The sequence below is a fragment of the Diplotaxodon limnothrissa genome, linkage group LG2 (assembly GCF_057381915.1).
Source record: "Diplotaxodon limnothrissa isolate DT_005_m linkage group LG2, D_limnothrissa_male_GT1.1, whole genome shotgun sequence".
NCBI lineage: Eukaryota > Metazoa > Chordata > Actinopteri > Cichliformes > Cichlidae > Diplotaxodon > Diplotaxodon limnothrissa.
The window spans coordinates 12,566,898-12,587,314 of record NC_140597.1 but is presented as its reverse complement, the minus strand read 5'-3'; the positions used below and the strand labels follow the sequence as shown (position 1 = coordinate 12,587,314).

The window sequence follows — 20,417 nt, the reverse complement described above, 5'->3', positions numbered from 1 at the left end:
AGACTGCAGAAACAATCCCCACCCCTGCTTCACATTAGTCACTGATTTACTCAGCTGAGGCTCATTTATTTACTTGTTTATTCCCTCTATTGTGCTTAAATGGATTTACTACCTCCGGTTCAGTATTATTAATAGTGATTAACAATAGTGTTATACAGTATAAATTATATCCGTAGCTGGATTATCCTTCTGGGGAGTCTTGAGGCAACAACAACAAAAAAGTAGAGCTGTGGGCTCATAATGACCTTATATTTAAGAATTCAAGAAACCAAAATGGGCAGACAAGACAGATGAAGATGCAGATCCTGCCTCACAGACTTTACAATAAAACTTGTGCATTATTCGTGATTGTTCCAAAAACCAATGCAGAATCACAAACAGAAAACCATCAGGAACATTTTGCCATTGTGGCCTACCTGGAAACACACTGCATGTGCTCTCACACAAATCAACTTAGCATGTTAACATTTAAATTACTTATTCTGTTGCATTACCTACCTGACAAGTACAGCACTACATATATACACATCCTAAGGACTCCAACACACAGTTTATTTAAATAAATCACAGATTAAAGTCTGAAGGCACACTGAACCAGCAGAATCTACAATGTAAACAGTCGTGAAAATAAAGAACCATTAAACGAGAAGATGCGTCCAAACTTTTGACTGGTAGTGTATGTGACAAAAATGCAGAATATATTCAACAATCAAACATTTTTTTCCTGTACATCCAACTTTCCTCTGAGCTCGGTCTGGTAGTGTTTGTACGGCTTCTCCACCAATATCACCTTCAAACTGGCTGAGCAGCTTCAGCATCCAGGCCCTGCACCAAGGCAGCGCTGCAGCAGCAATGATGACAGAACCATCAGCTCGCCTTTCTTCAACAGACTATCTATGCTTTCTCCATGTTGACCAGCAGATTGTAAATAACACTTTTACAATAATAATAGTATATTTTCCAAAATTCCCTTACTTCAATATGTTAAAATCAATCACGGACCTTCCCTCAGGCAACATGCCCACTTTGCTCATGTGGTAATCCATCTATGTGAGTATCTGCTGTCTGGGGGTTCTTGCTTTCATACTGGAAACATCATCCTTCATAATATTTAAACACATTTTATGGGACAACACAACAAATGAAACATTTCTTATAGAAACAAATGTTTTGTACACAACATCTTACAGTTAGAGCAAACCAGGTGACCCTGACCCATCATTTTGACCTTTCACAAGGTCACTTCTCTTCCAGGTCCATTTTTCTCTCCTCACAATCATGTGGTTTTTTTTCTGTTTACCCTCACCCCTGATGGCCGTACCCCTGCCTGAGCCTGGTGCTGGTCTTAAAAGGGACTTCTTCCTCCACACTAGCGCCAGGTGCTTGGTATAAAATATAAAGCACCTTCAGAGAACTGTTGTTGTGAACCGGCTCTGTGTAAGTGAAATTGAATTGAATATACCTTCCCAGCCTCAGTCAAAAGAGTCACTCGACAGCGTGTTGAAATAATTTTTCACCTTCTTCATTTTCACAGAATGCTCTGGTAACAGTTGGAGTTACAGAGGCAGGTTCGGTTTGAGCATCCTCAGAAGAACAGGTCATCCACTCCAGCTCTGTTGTTGCCACGACAACCCCTCTGTTTCTTGCCGAGCCCTCTCAAGCTCGGCCGTTCGGTGTGCATCCATACATCAGCCCTTCTCCCCTTTAATATTAAATGTAATTTATGGAGCGCTTGCATGAGGACAGTTGTCAAAGCGATTTAACAATGACATAAATTCAAACATCAAAGTGGAAATAAATTAAAAAGTAAAAAAGGGAGCTGAAGATAAAAGGACAGACACAGAGGGTAAAAATAATATATTTGTAAAAATAATGGGATAAAAGCCATCACATAAAAGCTGGTCTATAAAAATAGGTTTTAAGAAGAGAAATAACAGAAGACTCTTTCACCTCTCTCCCTTTCTCTCTCCCTCTTTCTCTCTCTAATCTCACCGCCAGTATGTCTCGCCCTCGCTCTCATCTGCCTCCCGCTGCAGTGGAGATGAAGTGTTGCTCTTGTTTTAATTATGCAGAGGAGGCTGCAGAGCAGGACATGACATGTTTCGGTGTCGTCGCCAATTAAGCGGCATCACCCAGTCGTGGAGCTGGGAGGGAGGAAAAAAGAGGGGGAGGACTGAAAAACGAGGGAGAGAGGGGGAGAGAATGAATGAATCGGATGCATGAAAGTCTTTTTTTTTCTTTTTCATGCAAATGGAGATGCTCCTCACGTAGAAATCTGAAGTCAAAACTTTCACTCCAGTGTACTCACAACTGCAGAATAGTAGAACACCAGCAGAGACAAAAGCAGGAGCAGGAGAAGAACTGTTGTTGCAGTGCTAAACCTAAGCATATTAAGAATTGCATCCAGACTCGGGGTCAGAATTTGCATGATGATTTTTCCCAAATAAATCACATATTTTAAAGCGGTTGCTTTAATCACAGGTTTAGCAGCCTGCAGAGGCCTGCACGACGAGGCACGATCAAAATGCTCATGACATCTTCACCTTATCTGACGTCATTTACCCATCATCAGACAAAGTAGTCACCTGAGAGTGGCATCGACTCAGTAACCTAACCCAGGGTTTCCCAGTTTAAGGACAAGTCTCCTAGCAGCAGACAAATCAGCCATGTGGAAGTGTAAAAGCATTAAAGATACTGTTCTTTAAGCACTTTGAACAGGAAAACTGAAAAAGTGCTACTATATTAATAAAGCTCATTTGAAGACAGGCAAGAAAGAAGGCAAAAACTTCATACCTTTATCTATAGATCTGGATTTCATTCCTTTCTGCTGCAGTGTGTTTGACGGTCGCAATAAAGAACAAATACATGCTTTTAGTAAAAATCTGATATGATGAAAGCTCTGGTTTGAGTTAAAATACACCCTTTCACACTCGTAACTCTTCGAACTAAACATAAGCTACACCTGACACCCTGGCCTTCCTAATGTCATGACCTGGTGTACCTTAAACCCGCCATCCAACACTTTAGGAGTAATGGAGATGCTTCATATTAATAGCTGTTTGGTCCTAATAACGTCTGTTTCTCTGTGTTAGGCATTTTAGCCATGGTATTTGTTGCAATGGCAGCTGGAGTAGTTGTAGCAGAGACATAAGTTAGAAAGGGCACTCAGAGAAAGACCTAAAATCTGTGGATGGTCCAAAACAGCAAAGTGGCAGTTAGACGTACAACTTCCAAGGAAAAAGACATTTTTTAAGAACAAATTTTTTACAAGTTCCCACCCTCACTCATGGTCATGAGTTGTGAGTAGTGATCAAAATAAAAATAGACATATGTGCATATGAGTGTCAGAACTGGGCTTCCTTTAAGGAGTGACTTAACTTTAGGGATGGGGTGAGTAGTTTAGTCATTCTGCAAGAGCTCAAAGCAGAGCCAGTATGTGACCACATCATCTACTAGATGAGGGGTTTTGGGGACATGCAGCTGAAAGAGACTCCAGCAGGACACAGAGATGAGCCCCTTATTGGCTGTTAAAGAGTCCACAAATATAAAACTGTAAAACTGATCACAAGATACCTGAGAGAGAAGGATACACATGGAGAATGAGCATGAATCAGGCCAGGGAAAAGACAATGCTCTACATACACAGAGGACTGCATGGAAGACGAGGCACAGGTGGGAACAAGATGATAATTAAAGCAGATTCAGGTGAAGACGAGACAGGTGAAGACAATCAGAGTATGAGAGGGAAAACAAAAACAGGAAGGGCAAGCACTCATGAAAGTATAAGAAGTGGAAATGAGGAAGAGGAGGGAACTGTGAAACATAGAAAAACAGACGGTGCCTGACATGAACCTGGATATGTGGTTCTAAATGGATGAATATCTGGCTCTAAGCGATACTGGTAGTAAAAGAATCATTCTCAGCAGCCATGAAGGTGAAGCAGAAAAATTAAATGGGAGGAAAATCAGCTTAAGTGACTGCATAAACATATTCTTCTTACCTTCAGGTACTGGAAAGATGCCTCGCTCCATTAGAAACTGCAGTCCAACTACTTGCAGTCCAAAGTCACCATATTGATCAAAAGCACATGGACTCTGTGGGCAGTGATTTGCATTGCATATTCACCAGCTTCCCCCTGATATTCAGCTCCATAGTGGTTTTAAAGTGTCAGGCTGAGACACGGCTGGATAAAGAGCGAGTGGGTATGGTGCAGCAGCAGGTAATTACCACTCCTCCATCGATAACCATTCTAATAGACTTCCAACCAGCTATTTACATTAGGGAGGTGGCCTTCTTATCGTATTGACTTTCATAAAATATATGTGTGGTAGGCTACATTAAAATCAATAAAGCCATTTAAAGAGCATTATCATTAAGAGGCGGCTGTGTATTAAGTTTGACTGTGTGTGTGTGGATGTGTGTGTGTGTGTTGGCTTGAGGAGGTGGCAATCTACCCTGGTATGATGCCTTAAACCAACATCATTTACTGCATGGCTGCACCATCAGTCAGACTGCCACACACATTCCCTTTCTTTCCATACATCACTCTATAGTTCACTTTCAACTCATGTACAGGCTTCACAAAACCTTGTGAGACTGGAAAGGAACCAAGCAGCTGGGAGGAGTGAATATAAGGTTAATCAGACAGTCAGAATATTATGAGCACCCATAAAAGCTACAGCAGCACAGTGATTACTACACAGTTGTGCCATATTTATTTTTACTGATTCAGAGGTCTCCATCCTGTAGGTGAAAGCAATGCAAACCACATCAGGACTTTATAAAGGCTCTCCGGAGAACAGGGTCAGAATTTACAATACCAGCCTGTGGATGAAAATGATGAAAATGAACAAGTACAAAGGGATCTTCTCTAAGATTCAATTAGAATTAGTTCAGTCTGCCAACATCATCGATCCAAAGATGGTTATGTTTGTTTGCCCAATGCTTCACTGTGGCAGGCTGGTTGGTTTTAGTTGGACCTTTCACTGTCGTGTCACCAGTCGGTGTTGTGCAGCTTCCTAGAGAGCTGGAACTGCTAGGATGAGGCAAGCAGCAGCAGGTTGTCTCAGCCGGTGGCGGTCATGTTTCAAATGTTGGTGGAGCATGGCCGTGTAATGTTGGGGTGGTGAGGCAGGCAGAGGTCGGCACTGAAGCAGAAGCGTGAAGTAAAACATCTCCTTTCCTTTCTCCTTTCTCCTTACCAGAAAATACCTAGATGATCACCTGAGGACATCCCAGTAATTCCTGCCCATGAGGAGAGTGGAATCATCCCAAATACCAGTGAAATTTACACCATTTTCAACTCTGTCAGATTACTTCAAGCACAACATGATTTACATGTCATTTACCAAATTCTTATGAACTTCTGCAAAGTTCTACCAGGACACATAAAAAGCTGGGATGAGATCTAGGCTGCCAGAAGAGCGCCCATCTACAAAATATCGGTGGCACTGGGGAGGTGTGTGCAAACACACAAAGGGATTTCTGAAAAGATTATTGCCCATAGGTGTGAATGTGAGTGAGAAGGGTTGACTATTTCTCTGCGACAGAGTGGTGACCAGGGTGCACCCCGCCTCTCGACCTATGATAGCTCTGGGTTAGGCTCCAGCCCCCCGTGACCCTGATAGGATAAGCAGAAGAGGATGGATAGATGGAATTTTTTCTTTTTATTATTTATTCATTATTAGACAAAAGACAATGTTACACAAGTTCACATCCAAAAAGTCTGGATTTGTTTTCACAAAGCGCTCGGTGTAAAGGCCTTAAGTGTACCGTCTGTGTGATGAGAGAGAAAAATGCAGATGTTAAACAGGAAGCATTTGTGTCTCTAAGGCTACGTTCACACTGCAGGTCTTAATGCTCAATTCCGATTTTTTGATCAAATCAGATTTTTTTGTCTGCTTGTTCACACTACAAATAAAATGCGACAGCAAACGCGCTCTAGTGTGAACGCTCAAAGCGGCCCGCATGCGCAAAAGAAGATGTCACACACAACGCGCTCTGTTTAGACCCAGAGCAAACAGTATTGTTTGACTGATGGCCCTTGATATAAAGACTTCGGACTTTACGTTTCCCAATTTTTGCTTTAAGTTATTTTGTTATTTACATAATAAAGTAAATAACCTAATAATGATCCTTATTGCTGTTTTAGAGGAGCGGTGCTTCAAAGGATAGCTGTAGATTTCTGTCAGAATCTGCAGATTATACAGTACAAATAAAATGTTCACGTTTCTCCAACGTTGTCTTCCCAACAGTTTCACTGACATCTACACTGGATGGCCAGGAAGCGTTCGCGATGTCTTCTCGGGCGCTGATAATTGGCGTCTGTCTTGTGTCAGTGACGTAAAAGACGGATTTAATGCAACATGACCGTTCAAACAGCAGTCGCTTTCTAAAACATCGGATATGTATCGGATCCAGTACCACATACGAAAGTGACCCAGATCGGATTTGAAAATATTGGATTTGTGCCGTTCACACTGTCATACCATGATCGGATATGGGTCGCATAGGGTCAAAAAAATTGGATTTGATGCGCTTTCGCCTGCAGCGTGAACGTAGCCAAAGAGTCCCTGACATAAGTGTCAGAGTACAACAAATGAAAACTGGCACTCATACGAACAGAAAACCTGAAAGGCCCTGAAGTGTTCCTTCATCAGAATAAGAAAATCTGTCTTTCTCCTGGTGTGGGGGTCAGGGTGAGACTTGGTCTAAGGGTCTTTCTTATGATGTGGAAGTGAAAGGCCCTCTGATACTGTGGGCTCAGAAAGTGCAGACATAAATCTCACCGTTGTGTTGCTTTCTGTTCCTTCATGAGAAAGACATCTCTCTCTGTCCGGAAAGCTAAAAAGTGATGTTTTCGGTTACCTTGAAAAGCCGTGTCCTTGAATCAAATTCCTGGCCTGCTGCATGAAAAGGCAACTGTTCACTGTAATAAAGCTGCAAGCTGCTGGGAGGAAAGGCTGCTTCCAAAATATTTTTTTTACCTTTGAATGTTAGTTTAAAATTATCTGTACTGCCTAAGTAAATAAAGAGGATGTAACCATGAAATATATTTATGTGATCAGAGTAAAGATTAGTCACTTAAGAAATTGTCCATCTTCTGCACTTCTGCACTGCTCGACTCCTGCTCATGTCCAGAACACCTGAACAGGAGGATTCAGGAGGATCAGATGTTGAACTACTTGAAGTGATTGCTTTCAACTTAAAGGATAGTGTGAGAGCTTCGAGGTGAGCCCAGACAATGTGCAAAGGCGCCTGCTGCTATAGGTTGACTGTGTTCAGATGTTTGAATGCTAAAATATGAGCTTCACCTTGGAGCTCCTTTTCAGTGCTCAGCAGCAAGTTTCAGACAAATTTGTACTTAACTGTTGAGTACTTACCTTTCAACATTAACTTTTTGTATGGTCACAAACTTTTAAGGTTTTTAGAGGTTTTTTAAAGGGATTCTGATGAAATGTGAAAAGTCTTTACAAGTTATTTCTGAACATCAATATCAGAATATATAAGAGTCAAGAACCCTCATGTATGCTACCGCTGTATATAGTATCTTACTTATTTTTTATTTGTTTGTACTTTATTTGTATTTTTTGTATTTTTCCGTCTGATATCTGTACCTCAGCTGAGGTAACGTCGTGGGATCAATAAAGTCTTATCTTATCTTATCTTATTTCAAGAATCTTCAGACATTACTTAATGGCTACTCAAACATACAAGAACAGCACTTATTTTTATTGACTGCCCCAGCAGTAGGTGCTCTGCGTAGACTCAAACAGAGGCGAGAAAACTAAATCTTAACAAAAGGCAAGCCAGTTTATTGTGGCTTAGGAGCAGGTACAAAACAAAGGGTGAACATAAACACTAACTAAACTGAAAAGAAAATTATCTGTGTCAGCTGTGGTCCCCGTGTGCTCCCACTTCCCTCGTTAACCCTCTGTGTATTTATGTGCATGTCTCCCTCAGTTCAGTGTCGCGTCGTCAATGTCTCCTCCCCGAACCTGTGTGCCTTTCTGTGTTCCCTCGGTCTTCTGTTAGCATTCCCAGTTTAGTTCTGTTTCGTTGTAAGGCCTGCAATAAAGCAATGATTTTGAGTTCAGTTCCTGTCTCCGTGAGTTTTGCGTTTGGGTCCTCATCTGCCTCCACACAGCTAGTTCATGACAAACTGGAACTAAAACATCTCCAAAAAGCAGCAAAAAGTAATCGTAACTACAAAATAACCTCAGACAATAGGCCGTGTGAATCACGGACAGAAGAACATGGTGAACTTTTGGTTTTGGCCTTTTGAAAATAAATGTTGATGCTTCCGTAGTGGATGGTTTTTATTTTACTTTATGAACCAGATTTATGTAAAATAACCACCCAAAGCTATGATAAATAAAAGAAAATAGCAGAGTGGTCCATTTTTGCTGATGATCCAGAGGGCTCGCTAAGCCCTCATGACCCCTGATTCAACTCTGGGGAATTTCAGAAACCAACAAGAACCTCCACAATCATTTAGCAGCGCTAAAGGCAAACAAATAGAGTGGACCAGCTACACTTTGTATTTTAATCATGACATGAAGCTTAGATACATTTTAATGAGCAACCAGAAACACAAAAACAGACACGAAACCATTAAAGCAATAAAAGAAATCCTTATTCTCTTAATCCTTCAATCACAGTAAAGACTTTGGATAAATCCTGGTATGGAATTGAATTTCGGCATTTGTACATATTGTCCTTTTAAATTACTTATTTTTATTTCCGTTCTTGAATGGACCATACAGTCCTCTGTCAACTTAAAGAAGCCTTGAAGAAATAATGACTAGCTGACAGTTTTCACTCTATAGGACTAAAATTGTCCCTCAGAAGCAGAAGAACACGCAAACACATGCAGAAATAAATAAAAGGAGTGGATTAGGGATTATGTGAAATGTTGCTTGTTTTTAATGTGCTGTTTGTTTTGCGAGGCGACGTCACTTTGACACAGTTTCAGGAATAGAAACCTTTCAGCTGATGTAACCCCTCCTGCCTCCAGCAGCCTTGTTGGAAGTCATCAGCGAGCAGCTGCTGTCTTTCCTACACGGTGGGGAGAAAAATCCTAAAGTCTTTAGTTAAATACAGTAATGAGCATCATCTTTTGTTACTTTGTGTATCGGTAGTGTGTAGTAAACCTGTGTATTTCTATGCACTACTTCTACACTATTAGTCTTTTCCTCTGTTGTGATGTCTTTGTTTCTCTGGTAGCTGTACAGAGACTCAGTCTGACCTGTCAGTGTGATCTATGTGCAGAGGTATCAGAGGGGCTCAGCTGCAGTACTGATGCAGGACTTTATATCACCCCTCCCCCATCGCTCCGTCTCATTTGACACTGAATTAAGTCCCACCTGAGCTGCCGTCACTCCCATCATGCATCAGCCCACCACCTGAGTCCTCCTTACTCTCACACTCACCTTAGAGCATCATCAGTCGTCTTCCGTGCTGTTTGCCTTTACAGCGACGCACACACACGCACCCCTCCGCTGTGACCCCGATCCACAGTGCCAAGGGTAACAGGGAGCAGGATACCAGATTAAATTTGTTCATCTGTCTCTGCTGAGACTGGATTAGTTTTCAAAAAAGCTGGCACAAGTGAGAGGGAAGCAGTTGGAACAGAGCAGTATACAGTCTGTGTTCACTGCTGTTTCAGCTCTCAGCTCTACATCTTACACATGGTGATCAGCTGGTTTTTAAACTTTGTCGTAAATCTTTTCTTACTCCATACTACTGAATTGCACTAAACAGAATACAACCGTGTGCCAAGTAACAAGGCAGGAATTCCAAGCTCTCTTACATATCAAAATACTGTCACATAAGGTCGGCTGATTCGTCCAAACTCTGGGAGCTGATTTGGTATCAGATTACACATTTATCAGCTGATGCTATAAATATCACCAGGTTTGTGCAGTTAAGTTACAGTTGCTGATTGAATTTATGTTCCTTGCCAACATGTTCAATAGCAAAATCATATCTGAGTGGAAATCCTAGAGGACTAGCATGGCAAGTTACTTCACCTGCCACCATGATCCATGACACTACGTGTAATGTCAAGTTGTATTGATTTTACCCTTCGGTAAATCAAGTTGTGGCACAAAGCAAAGATGCTTAACCGCCATTTTTATCTGACGCTGGCAGCTTTGTCGCATCCAAGTCAGCTTGGTCATTATACTGATACTCGGTTATGCAGTGTGTAGGTGGCTCTCAGGAGCTGTACAACATACAATAGTGCAGCATCATTGTGCAGGAGGCCACCTTTTGCCAGATGCTCAGCTCACACATGGATTTTGAGAATGTGCATGAGCAATAGACACAGGACAGATACCTGTGTCATTACAACAACTCAATGTAGTTCAGTTTTATTAACATAGTGCTTTATATGTATTTATAAAATATAATGTGTAAGGTAAAGACCAATGATAAGATCTGCAATGATGCAGAGGTAAGCACTTGGTGACAGTGGGGAAGAAAAACTCAATTTTGGCAGGAAGACACTTGTGGCAGAACCAGGCTCAGGGAGGGGCAGCCATCTGAAGGCCTTTACACGTCAGAAACGAAAAATTGCATAAAATCTTTTGTGTATTTCACTGAACAGATTTGTGATTATTTTTCAAACCAAATTTTATTTTTTATAAGTAAATGGATTTGACCAGTCAAACCACTGCACTTGGTAACAAGTGCGCTCAGAGCTCAAATTGTGCACCCAAACTGAATACACAATGATATGGAAAAATTATATAATAATACTACCTCACACGGCTAGACTCTGCTCTGGAGTGATTCCTCTGCCTCCTCAGATGTGATCCCAACTCTGCCAACCAGAACTGAAACTGCCACACTGACATCCGGAAATATGTAAGAAAGCATTTTGTGGATTTAACCACAAAATTTGTTTTTGGAGCAGAGTTTTCTACAACAATATTAGAATATGTTAGAATATTTTTCACAACTCAGTGTGTAAATCTCTTAACAAACAAACAATTGTTCCTTTAAGATCACATTGTGTCTGTGAAGGTTCTCAGTCATCCAGGTCATCGTAGTCAAAGGAGCTTGCAAAGAAAAGCGTCTGGACTTCTTTAAGTTGCTTGAAGTCGTTTCACCTCTCATCCGAGAAGCTTCTTCAGTTCTAAGGTCAAATGGTGGAGAGTCCCAGATATAAACCTAGTGGGAGTGACCCCCACAGAGGGACAAAAGGACCCCCTGACAAAAGGACCCCCTCTCCACCATTTGACCTTAGAACTGAAGAAGCTTCTCGGATGAGAGGTGAAACGTCTTCAAGCAACTTAAAGAAGTCCAGACGCTTTTCTTTGCAAGCTCCTTTGATTAAGATCACATTCATTTTCAAAATGTTTTAATTGGTCAGCAGTTTTCACACCTTTAGTCCTCTGGTCCAAACGAGTTGAGGAGTTTGTAAACTTGCAGCGTTTTCCTGCCGTTTGGTTTCTTTTCACACAGAGAAAAATACAAAGGGAACTCAAAGCGAACCAAAATGCGTCACTACAAATCACATTAGAAAGTTCAGTCCGCTCATTGGTCAGATGTGTCTGGCGTGGGAGCGACAAAAGCAAATACAGCAAGAAGGTTCTGTGTGAGAAAATGGAGAATTTACAATCATTTCATGGATAGCTGCTAACTCGTACAGGCCTTTGTACATCTATAGTACCACCCCACACTGAGAATACAAATGTATCAATATCAATTTTATTTCTATAGCTCATTTAAAAGCAACAAAGTTGACCAAATTATTTATGAACAAGAAAAAACAACAGAAAAACAGAAAAATAGGACAAAAATAAGCCAATAATGAGGTAATGACAATATATTCAACATAAAAATAAAACAAAACAAACATAAAACAAACCTGATTGTATTCAAACTGAACTTGAATCAAAAGCCAACATGAAAAATGGCAAATTAGTCCAGAGTCTAGGCACTACAACTGCAAAGGCCCAATCTCCTCTACGCTTCAATCGAGACCTCAACTGTACTAAGAGCATCTGGCTAGACGACCTCAGTGCTCTTTTGGGGTTATACATGTTGAGGAGTTTGCTTGAATGACTGGAAGCCATATCATTTAAAACTCTGAAAGTAAGTAAAACGCTACAAAGTTGCTATAGGACATTTTTGTTTTAATCTCAAACGTGGTTCGTATCGTATCACATCCACACCATAAATGAATCACTCTAGAGTTCATCTGGAACGGTACCAAGTCCACCTCCTCCAAACGGTTGTTTTGATCCGCACCTAAGTGCCATTACTGCGTTCACACCTGCACAAATGAACCCCAACGAGGAGGACAACAAACCTGTGATATAAATGTACTAAACACTGCACATGTGCAAACACGTTAAATCTCCTTCGCGGCCAAAGAAGACGCCTACTTTGTTCTAATAAGTAACTCAAATGATTACAACATACCTTAATCTGACACAGAGGAGAGTACCCGGAGTGTCATTAGCCCAGTATGCTGTAGCATGCAGGCCTCCCTTCATCTGAGCGAGCTGTCAAAACAGGAAGAAAGTAAAGTACACACACAAGCCTGTGCACAGACCTCTCACTGCTGTGTGACTGTACAGTACAAACATATAATCACTGAGTTAAGAAACAAGTTGCACATATTTCATAATGGAATGTTTCTTTTTTTTTCCCACCATGCTGCAAACTTTGTGAATATACTTGACACTACATCAAAAAGTTAAAAACTCAGGTTCGCCCTCCCCGGCCTTGCTGGATCCACCAGGAGTAAAAGTTTTGCAACCTTCTGCTGTGAGGTCAAACTTTGTTTCCATCTTATGCAATTCTTTATTTATATGTTGCAGTGAAGACACAGAGGTTTCAAAAGGTTAAAATATGTGAGGCTGAAGTTTCAGGAAACATTTAACAATCTGTGATATATGCAGTATTTGTGTGAGCATCTGTGTGGTTTGAGCACATTTTTTTTTGAATGAGAAACTATATGTTTGTACTTGATATCCTTGTATGTTTATTATGATGGAGGTATTTAAACGAGAAGTCCGGGTTTAGGAGGTTACACCACAAATCGTATTGTCACAAACACGGCACGCCCTTGTTATCGCCAAGCCCCACGCATTACCCGCTGACCCGTCAGCAGGCTGTCGGAACATGCTCGAGGTCTCGTTAAGCCCAGAGTTCGGAGCTTCATTCATTACCTAATTTGTTGCTGGTAACCTGGATCCCTGCAGCAGGGACCTGATCTCCACAGCCTCGTCTTCGGCGTGGGTTGTCGGCTCATCCGCGCCTCGATGTGTCAAAGTGTCACAAACAATGTCACAAACGCTGTCCTTCTTATTGTGTAACAGGCAATTATCTGTGTAAACCAGAGCTGATTATTTCAGTCTGTTCCAGCAGTTACAGTCTAAATGTTTTTACTATGTGGCCTTTGCTGGAAAAAACCTGCCCGTTAACTGTTAATAGGCTAATTACAACTCTGCATTCAGTCAGGGCTGAGCCGTATTAGAGGCAGAGCTGCTAGGTACACTCACAGTGAGGAAAATCAGTCAGGAAAGTGCCACGGTTAATTTGATGGTAAAAAATAGTTATTGTGTTTAAATGGATTCTTTTAAAGCAGATTATCTGCACAGGGAAGCTTCCGTGTAACAGGATGCGGCATGGCAACAAACTAACAAAGCTGCAAATACCTGATAAATCATTAATAACAGCAACATAAACCAAACAGAAGGAAATTCAAAACATTCAGATCATTCAAATGTGGGCCTTTTGCATTCCATTTAAACATAAACTGAAAATTTAACACAAGATACTGAAGACAGAGTGAAAAAGAATTTAAAAATCAACATTAAAAAGTTACAAAACGACACGTCGCTGTCACTGAGCATCTCTGAGCTTGTGAGCAGAAACATGGAAAGATGCAAAGTTTGTTGCATCCCACTGCAGTGAATGGAGCTGGAATATTTATTTACAACTGCCTCCAGACAATATGCCAAAAAAGGTACAAATGTAAACAAATTAACAAAGACATTTACTACATGGAAGCCATTTATGTCCATCAGCGAGGATTCTGCTTACACATAATAATTGGTCAGTTAAGGCTTTATACAACAGGACAAACACTCTTGTACCGATTTCCAAATGCAAGTGTTTTTAAACCCCAGCAGAATCTTTCAGGTGTGCAGCAGAAGCTGCTATCAGGCAGCTGCCGCTCGCTGTTCGTAGTGCTGTGATGCAACTACTAACTTTAATACTGCGATCATATCTATCACAGAAGATGAGCTTTTCTTCCTCTGGAGATTATTGAAATATGTTAAGCAGCAAAAGCTGAGAGGAGAATAAACAGCAAACCTTTTACAAAATCATCTTTATTAAAAATGACTTAAAGAAATACAAATATGTGGTTTCTCTGCCAGATGGATGTGTCACCGTTTACAGCAGGGTAATGAAGATGATGGCAAAAAGTAAATTGCTGATTCTATAAAGGTGTCGTTGGGGAAGATTGAAGAGGCTGACTTTGTAGTTTGAGGAATTTAATTCTAATAATTCTAATAATACTACTTATTATTGTAGGGTCTACCTTACAATATAAAGTGCCTTGAGGTGACTGTTGTTGTGATAAATAAAAATGAATTGAATGGAATAAATCAAGAACAAAAATTCAAGACAAAAAATTATGTATATATGTTTCTGTCTTTGACCTCCCCGTCCTCAGTGAGGATTGAGCAGCTGAACTATCCTCTGACTTCACTCTGCGCAACAAGCTGACCACCTCACCTAGCTTCATCTTTCTCACTGACACACACACACCAGCCACACACTGCGAAGCGAGCGTCCATCTTGGCCGGTCGTCTCACCGCAGGCCTGCAGAGAAAGAGAGCCGTCCTTCCGACAGCAAAGGTTAATAATTCTGCACCTGACTCCGCGGGACCTGTCCCTGTACTAATGCCATGATTTAATCAAATGGAAGGAGAGGTGAGGATCGACGCTGCGCTGCCAACCGGCACGCCTGACCAAAGCACACAGACAACAGCGAAAGTCAGAAGGGACAGACGGGAAGGAAGAGAAGTGAATAAAATGAATTAGATGCTGGAACGAACAGTAGAAACCAGTGAGTAATTTATTTTCCACATTTTTGGAAACTTTCCTTTCCCCCACTCCATTTCAGAGAGGAAATATTGCATTGCAGTGTCTCTTTCCTCCTATGCATTTGAAATAAACAAAAATATATAGTTATTAAAGATGACAACAGTTAAAATCATGAGAATAAACTGATGCCAAATCCTGAGCAAAGATTCTTTGATTTGATTTAGATTTTTCATCTTGGATGTTGGATTTCTGTACAAGGTTATTTAAGACTAAGCTGCTCACAGATTTTGTAAAAGGTGTCCTTTGGCGTGTTTTCATGTACACACTTAGAGATAACGTCTTCTTTAAACAAGCTGCAAATTCTGCATCAGGTAGTTGGAAAAGTGTTTCCCCGCTAAGAGTTTATCCAGAGTTATCAGGCTTTGTCTTCTGAATGTTTGCGTTTGGTTTCCACTCTCTGAGTTATTTCTTTCTTTTGTAGTTTTGCTTTTATTTGCTCAGGTCAGGCTTAAGCACAAAACTACTGTCACCATTTAACCACAGCAGTCACTGATGTTCTTAGTTCTCATCAGAGGAGATTAGGGGTCAACTTAGAAGCTGCTCGAACTAAAGGTGGGAAAATGTGTGCCTTGTAAAAGCAGCTTCCTTTAGGTGTTTTTGCAGTGAGGTGAATTACGTTCCACAGCTTTCCCTCAGCACAGACAGTTGGGAGCGACCAGCATGTCTGCTGCTCAGAGTGCATCACACAGCTCTAATGATGTAAACAAAGGACGCGGCAGCCGCGGTTTACCTCATCTGCAGCCAGAGCACAAACCAGCGCTTAAGCCATGTTGATATGTGAGGGGGTGTTATGGAAAACGGTCCAACCTTGGCGCTGATCTGAGCAGATTTGGGCGGCGAGCCGAGGCGCAGACAGCGACCGCTGACATCACTCCCTCCCATCCCCAGACAAAGTATTGGCAGTGAGAGTTTGTCCTCCATGCCAAGTTGGGAGAGGAAAGCCTTTGAAGTTCGCAACCTGTCTGATGTGCATTGACCTATGATAATAGCTCTGATATGTTTGATCTTTAGTTCTGAAATTAAAAGAAAAAAATAGTAGTGTGACCTTAAAAAAGTTTTGAACTTATGGCTTCTGTATAGGGCTCCATACTTTGAAATGATCTACTATTGTATCTCGTTCTTTGTACGTTCTGTTCTAAGTGGTCTCTTTGCTTTGATGTGGAAACTTTTACAAGCTGTGACATGAAAAAACCTCTAACCTCTAGTGGGGCTGGTAAGGTTTTAAGAGCACAATCACTGTCTAATTTGTATGCAAGTACGTTCACAAAAGAAAAATATTTTCCACCTTAGATGGTAAAAAAATGTGAATGCAATTGAAAAGTCCAGAAGAAGGCAGAAGGTGACTGGACCTCCCAAGAAGATGACAGTGGAAACTTTGGATAAGACATGCTAAACAAAGTGGATGAGGTGGAGTTGGGGAGGTGGAGGACTGCACAGAGCTAGTTTAACCAGTGATTTAGCCTCTTACACCACGTTACCAGCCGACCACCAAGGGTTGGGGTTAGGTTGCACTTTACGCTTGCTGCTTTACATGCTCTTGTTAGCCCCACATCTCTTTTGTTATAAGACTTCAAGTATGTGAAAATTCCTTTAAAAGCCATTACTGTGATTACTCAGTTCACTCAGTAATCATTTACCATTTATCACCAATGGTTATTAGAAAAGCCAGGGAAGTATAGGGGAGAAGATAGCAAAGAAAAAGTGAGATAGGTAGATGCAGAAAGTATTCATCAGTACTGGGAGGCTAGGCATACGGCAAAGAGAGAGGTGGCAAAGTTCAAGGAAAAGGCCTTATAGCAGGGGTGTCAGATTTTAGGTCTCACCCTGGGTCAACACACCTGAATCAAATGATTAGTTAATTACCAGGCCTCTGGAGAACTTCAAGACATGTTGAGGTCATTTAGCCTTTAAATCAGCTGTGTAGGATCAAGGACACATCTAAGACCTGCAGGACACCGGCCCTCGAGGCCTGGAGTTCGACACCTGTGCCTTATAGCGAGCTGTATGTCAAGTCAAGTGGCTTTATTGTCATTCTGTACAGCAGTACAGTACACAGCGAAACGAGACAATGTTCCTACAAGACCATAGTGCTTACATATGACATAAAACAGACAGTTAACACAGGGCTACATAAAGTGCAATGTGCTAAAAATATCAAAAATTGCAAAAAACAAAAGATTGAGCATTGTGCAAAAAGTGGCGCGGGGGGACTCCGGTACCTCCTGCCAGAAGGAAGCTGGGTGAAAATTGTGTGTGAGGGTGTGTGGGGTCCTCCACAATGCTGGTGTGAGGCTGGACACTAAGTAAGGAGAAAAGGACTGGAGAATGTATGGATGGAGATCAAGGACCTCATCTTGGCCTGGTACGCCGGTAGGCTGATGCATATTTGGTCTGATGGGTCAATTCAAGGGCCACTGTTCACTGTCCCTACAAGCAGCCCACAACAGCAGCACAGTCGTTCGTTTTCATTACGACACTGTATTGCCCAATCAAATCTCTTAACGCAACCAAGATCTTCCATACCTTGGCTGTGCGCTCGCAGAACTTGTAGTTTAATGTGGAAGAAGTGGTGAAAAAGTAAAAGAGGGTGTCGAGAAAATGTCTTCCTGAGCAAGGAGAATGTCACAGATGAAAAGTGGGAAGGTGGTTGGTCCAGATGGCATGACTGTGGACGAAAGTGTTTAACCCACAATCCTGGGTTTCCTTAGGAAACCTTCATGAAAAGGAGAAAAACAATTAGTAACAAAATGAATGGAGACACTACGCCTCACATTCATAACACGCTTTGAGTGAAAAATTATACAGCTGTTGACATGGGGTGTGTTGGACTAATCAACATGATGTGACAGATCTTAATGTGTGAAATGATTTAAGTACTCACGGTTTTTCATGATTTAAAGAATGACAACATGGAGGAAATGTAAAAACTGATAGGATGCCTGTTCTTTTCTAAATCCCCGGTCTGCTCCTTTAATCTGGATGCACACACCTTTTTTGGGTCTGAACAGTCGTCTTCCCTCCTGGTTCCCGGCTGATAAATAGGCTGCGATTTCACACAACAGTCCCTCTTTGTGCACCTTTAAATGAAAATTAATAACTGTCTGACTAATGGAAAGATTAATGAATCCTCAGCATAACCCTGTGAGTTTACATAATGCACATTTACATTAAAAACACACATTTTTCCACAGAGCCGAGCGTCATAAATCGGAGGGGGTGAGCTGTGTTTAGCTACGGTATCTCTGCTAACTCTTATCGCCCAACTGCGAGGCTTTATCAGCTGTGCTCTGGCAGAATGAGCATATCTGCTCACCACAGAGAGCAATATGAAAATTACCCTGCTTTTATAATCATAATTCATGCATTTTTAAATAAATGTAGTTTGTAGGAGGCTGACTCAGTACTTTCTCTGTATTTTCCTCGAAGTACCGCTCGTCTAGTTCATAACAAAACTGCTGGGCTCAACAAGCTTGTTAAAGTTACAGATGATAATAGTATTTTTTAATTAAAAGACAGTCTTCGCTACAGAATTTTTAAAATGTCACGTGTTTTCATGAGCCGTAATCAAAATGAGATCAAAGAAGGTCTGATTTTAAGGAAATGCAAGAATAACACCACACTCTGTCTCCTTAGCACCATGTTGTTAAAGCCCAAATGTCATTTTCTCATTACTTGACACAATTGAACAGATTTTTATTGCTGTTATAGTAAAACTGGAGAAAGGCTGCTGGCCTAATCCAGCCATGTCCCCTCCCTAACCCTGACCACAGAGAGGTGTAACATTTAGAGAAAGATTTCGCGTAGTGAAACATAAAGAATTAGCATCAATAGGGCAACCACTATTAGCATATTATTAATATTATTTTTCTGTTATGGTATATTTAGAGAGCCCCCGGTCCCGGGTAAAGCATGCTGTTTCAGTGAGGCTGGTTAATCTGGCAGTTTTCTCATTAATCAATATGTGATTAATATAAAAAAAAAAAAACTAAATAAATAAATATATATATATATATATATATATATATATATATATATATATATATATATATATATATATATATATATATATATATATATATATATATATGTATATATGTATATGTGTGTATATATGTATATGTGTGTATATATATATATGTGTATATGTGTATATATATATATATGTATATATGTGTATATATATATATATGTATATATATATATATATATATGTATATATATATATATATGTATATATATATATATATATATATATATATATATATATATATATATGTAGTCAGAACTGAGGGGATTGAACTACCAGAAGGAAACATTGCAGACATAGAGGACAGTTACAAGTACTTGGGGATCCCGCAGGCGAATGGGAACCATGAAGAGGCTGCTAGAAAGGCTGCAACCACCAAGTACCTGCAGAGGGTCAGGCAAGTCCTGAGGAGTCAGCTGAATGGTAAGAACAAGATCCGGGCCATCAACACGTACGCCCTGCCCGTGATCAGGTACCCTGCTGGGGTAATAGGCTGGCCAAAGGAGGAGATAGAAGCCACTGACATAAAGACAAGAAAGCTCCTTACCATGCATGGAGGGTTTCACCCCAAGTCCAGCACCCTGAGGCTGTACGCTAAGCGGAAGGAAGGGGGCCGGGGACTGGTGAGTGTCAGCACCACAGTCCAGGATGAGACAACGAACATCCAAGAATACATTGGGAAGATGGCCCCAACTGACCGAGTGCTCAGTGAATACCTCAGGCAGCAGAAACCCAAGAAAGAGGAGGGAGACGAGGAACCATCATGGAAGGACAGGCCCCTGCACGGTATGTACCACCGGCAGATAGAGGAGGTGGCTGATATCCAGAAATCCTACCAGTGGCTGGACAAAGCTGGACTGAAAGACAGCACAGAGGCACTAATCATGGCAGCACAAGAACAAGCTCTGAGCACAAGATCCATAGAGGCTGGGGTCTATCACACCAGGCAAGACCCCAGGTGCAGGCTGTGTAAAGATGCCCCAGAGACAATCCAGCACATAACAGCAGGGTGCAAGATGCTAGCAGGCAAGGCATACATGGAACGCCATAACCAAGTGGCCGGCATAGTGTACAGGAACATCTGTGCCGAGTATAACCTGGAAGTCCCGAGGTCAAAATGGGAGATGCCCCCAAGGGTGGTGGAGAATGACCGAGCTAAGATCCTGTGGGACTTCCAGATACAGACGGACAAAATGGTGGTGGCTAACCAACCGGACATAGTGGTGGTAGACAAACAGAAGAAGACGGCCGTAGTGAT

At 41.3% G+C, this 20,417-nt stretch overlaps 1 protein-coding gene across 1 annotated transcript in view; it reads left to right on the top strand.

Moving 5' to 3' along the window:
- The window catches only part of LOC146638266 (protocadherin-1-like), a 345,805-nt gene extending 325,388 nt beyond the window's left edge, over nucleotides 1–20,417 (top strand). The window contains exon 5 of the mRNA XM_085360799.1: nucleotides 20,106–20,417. Within this exon, the coding sequence (XP_085216925.1) occupies nucleotides 20,106–20,161 (56 nt within the window). The 3' untranslated portion in view covers nucleotides 20,162–20,417. The remainder of the gene's footprint in view (nucleotides 1–20,105) is intronic.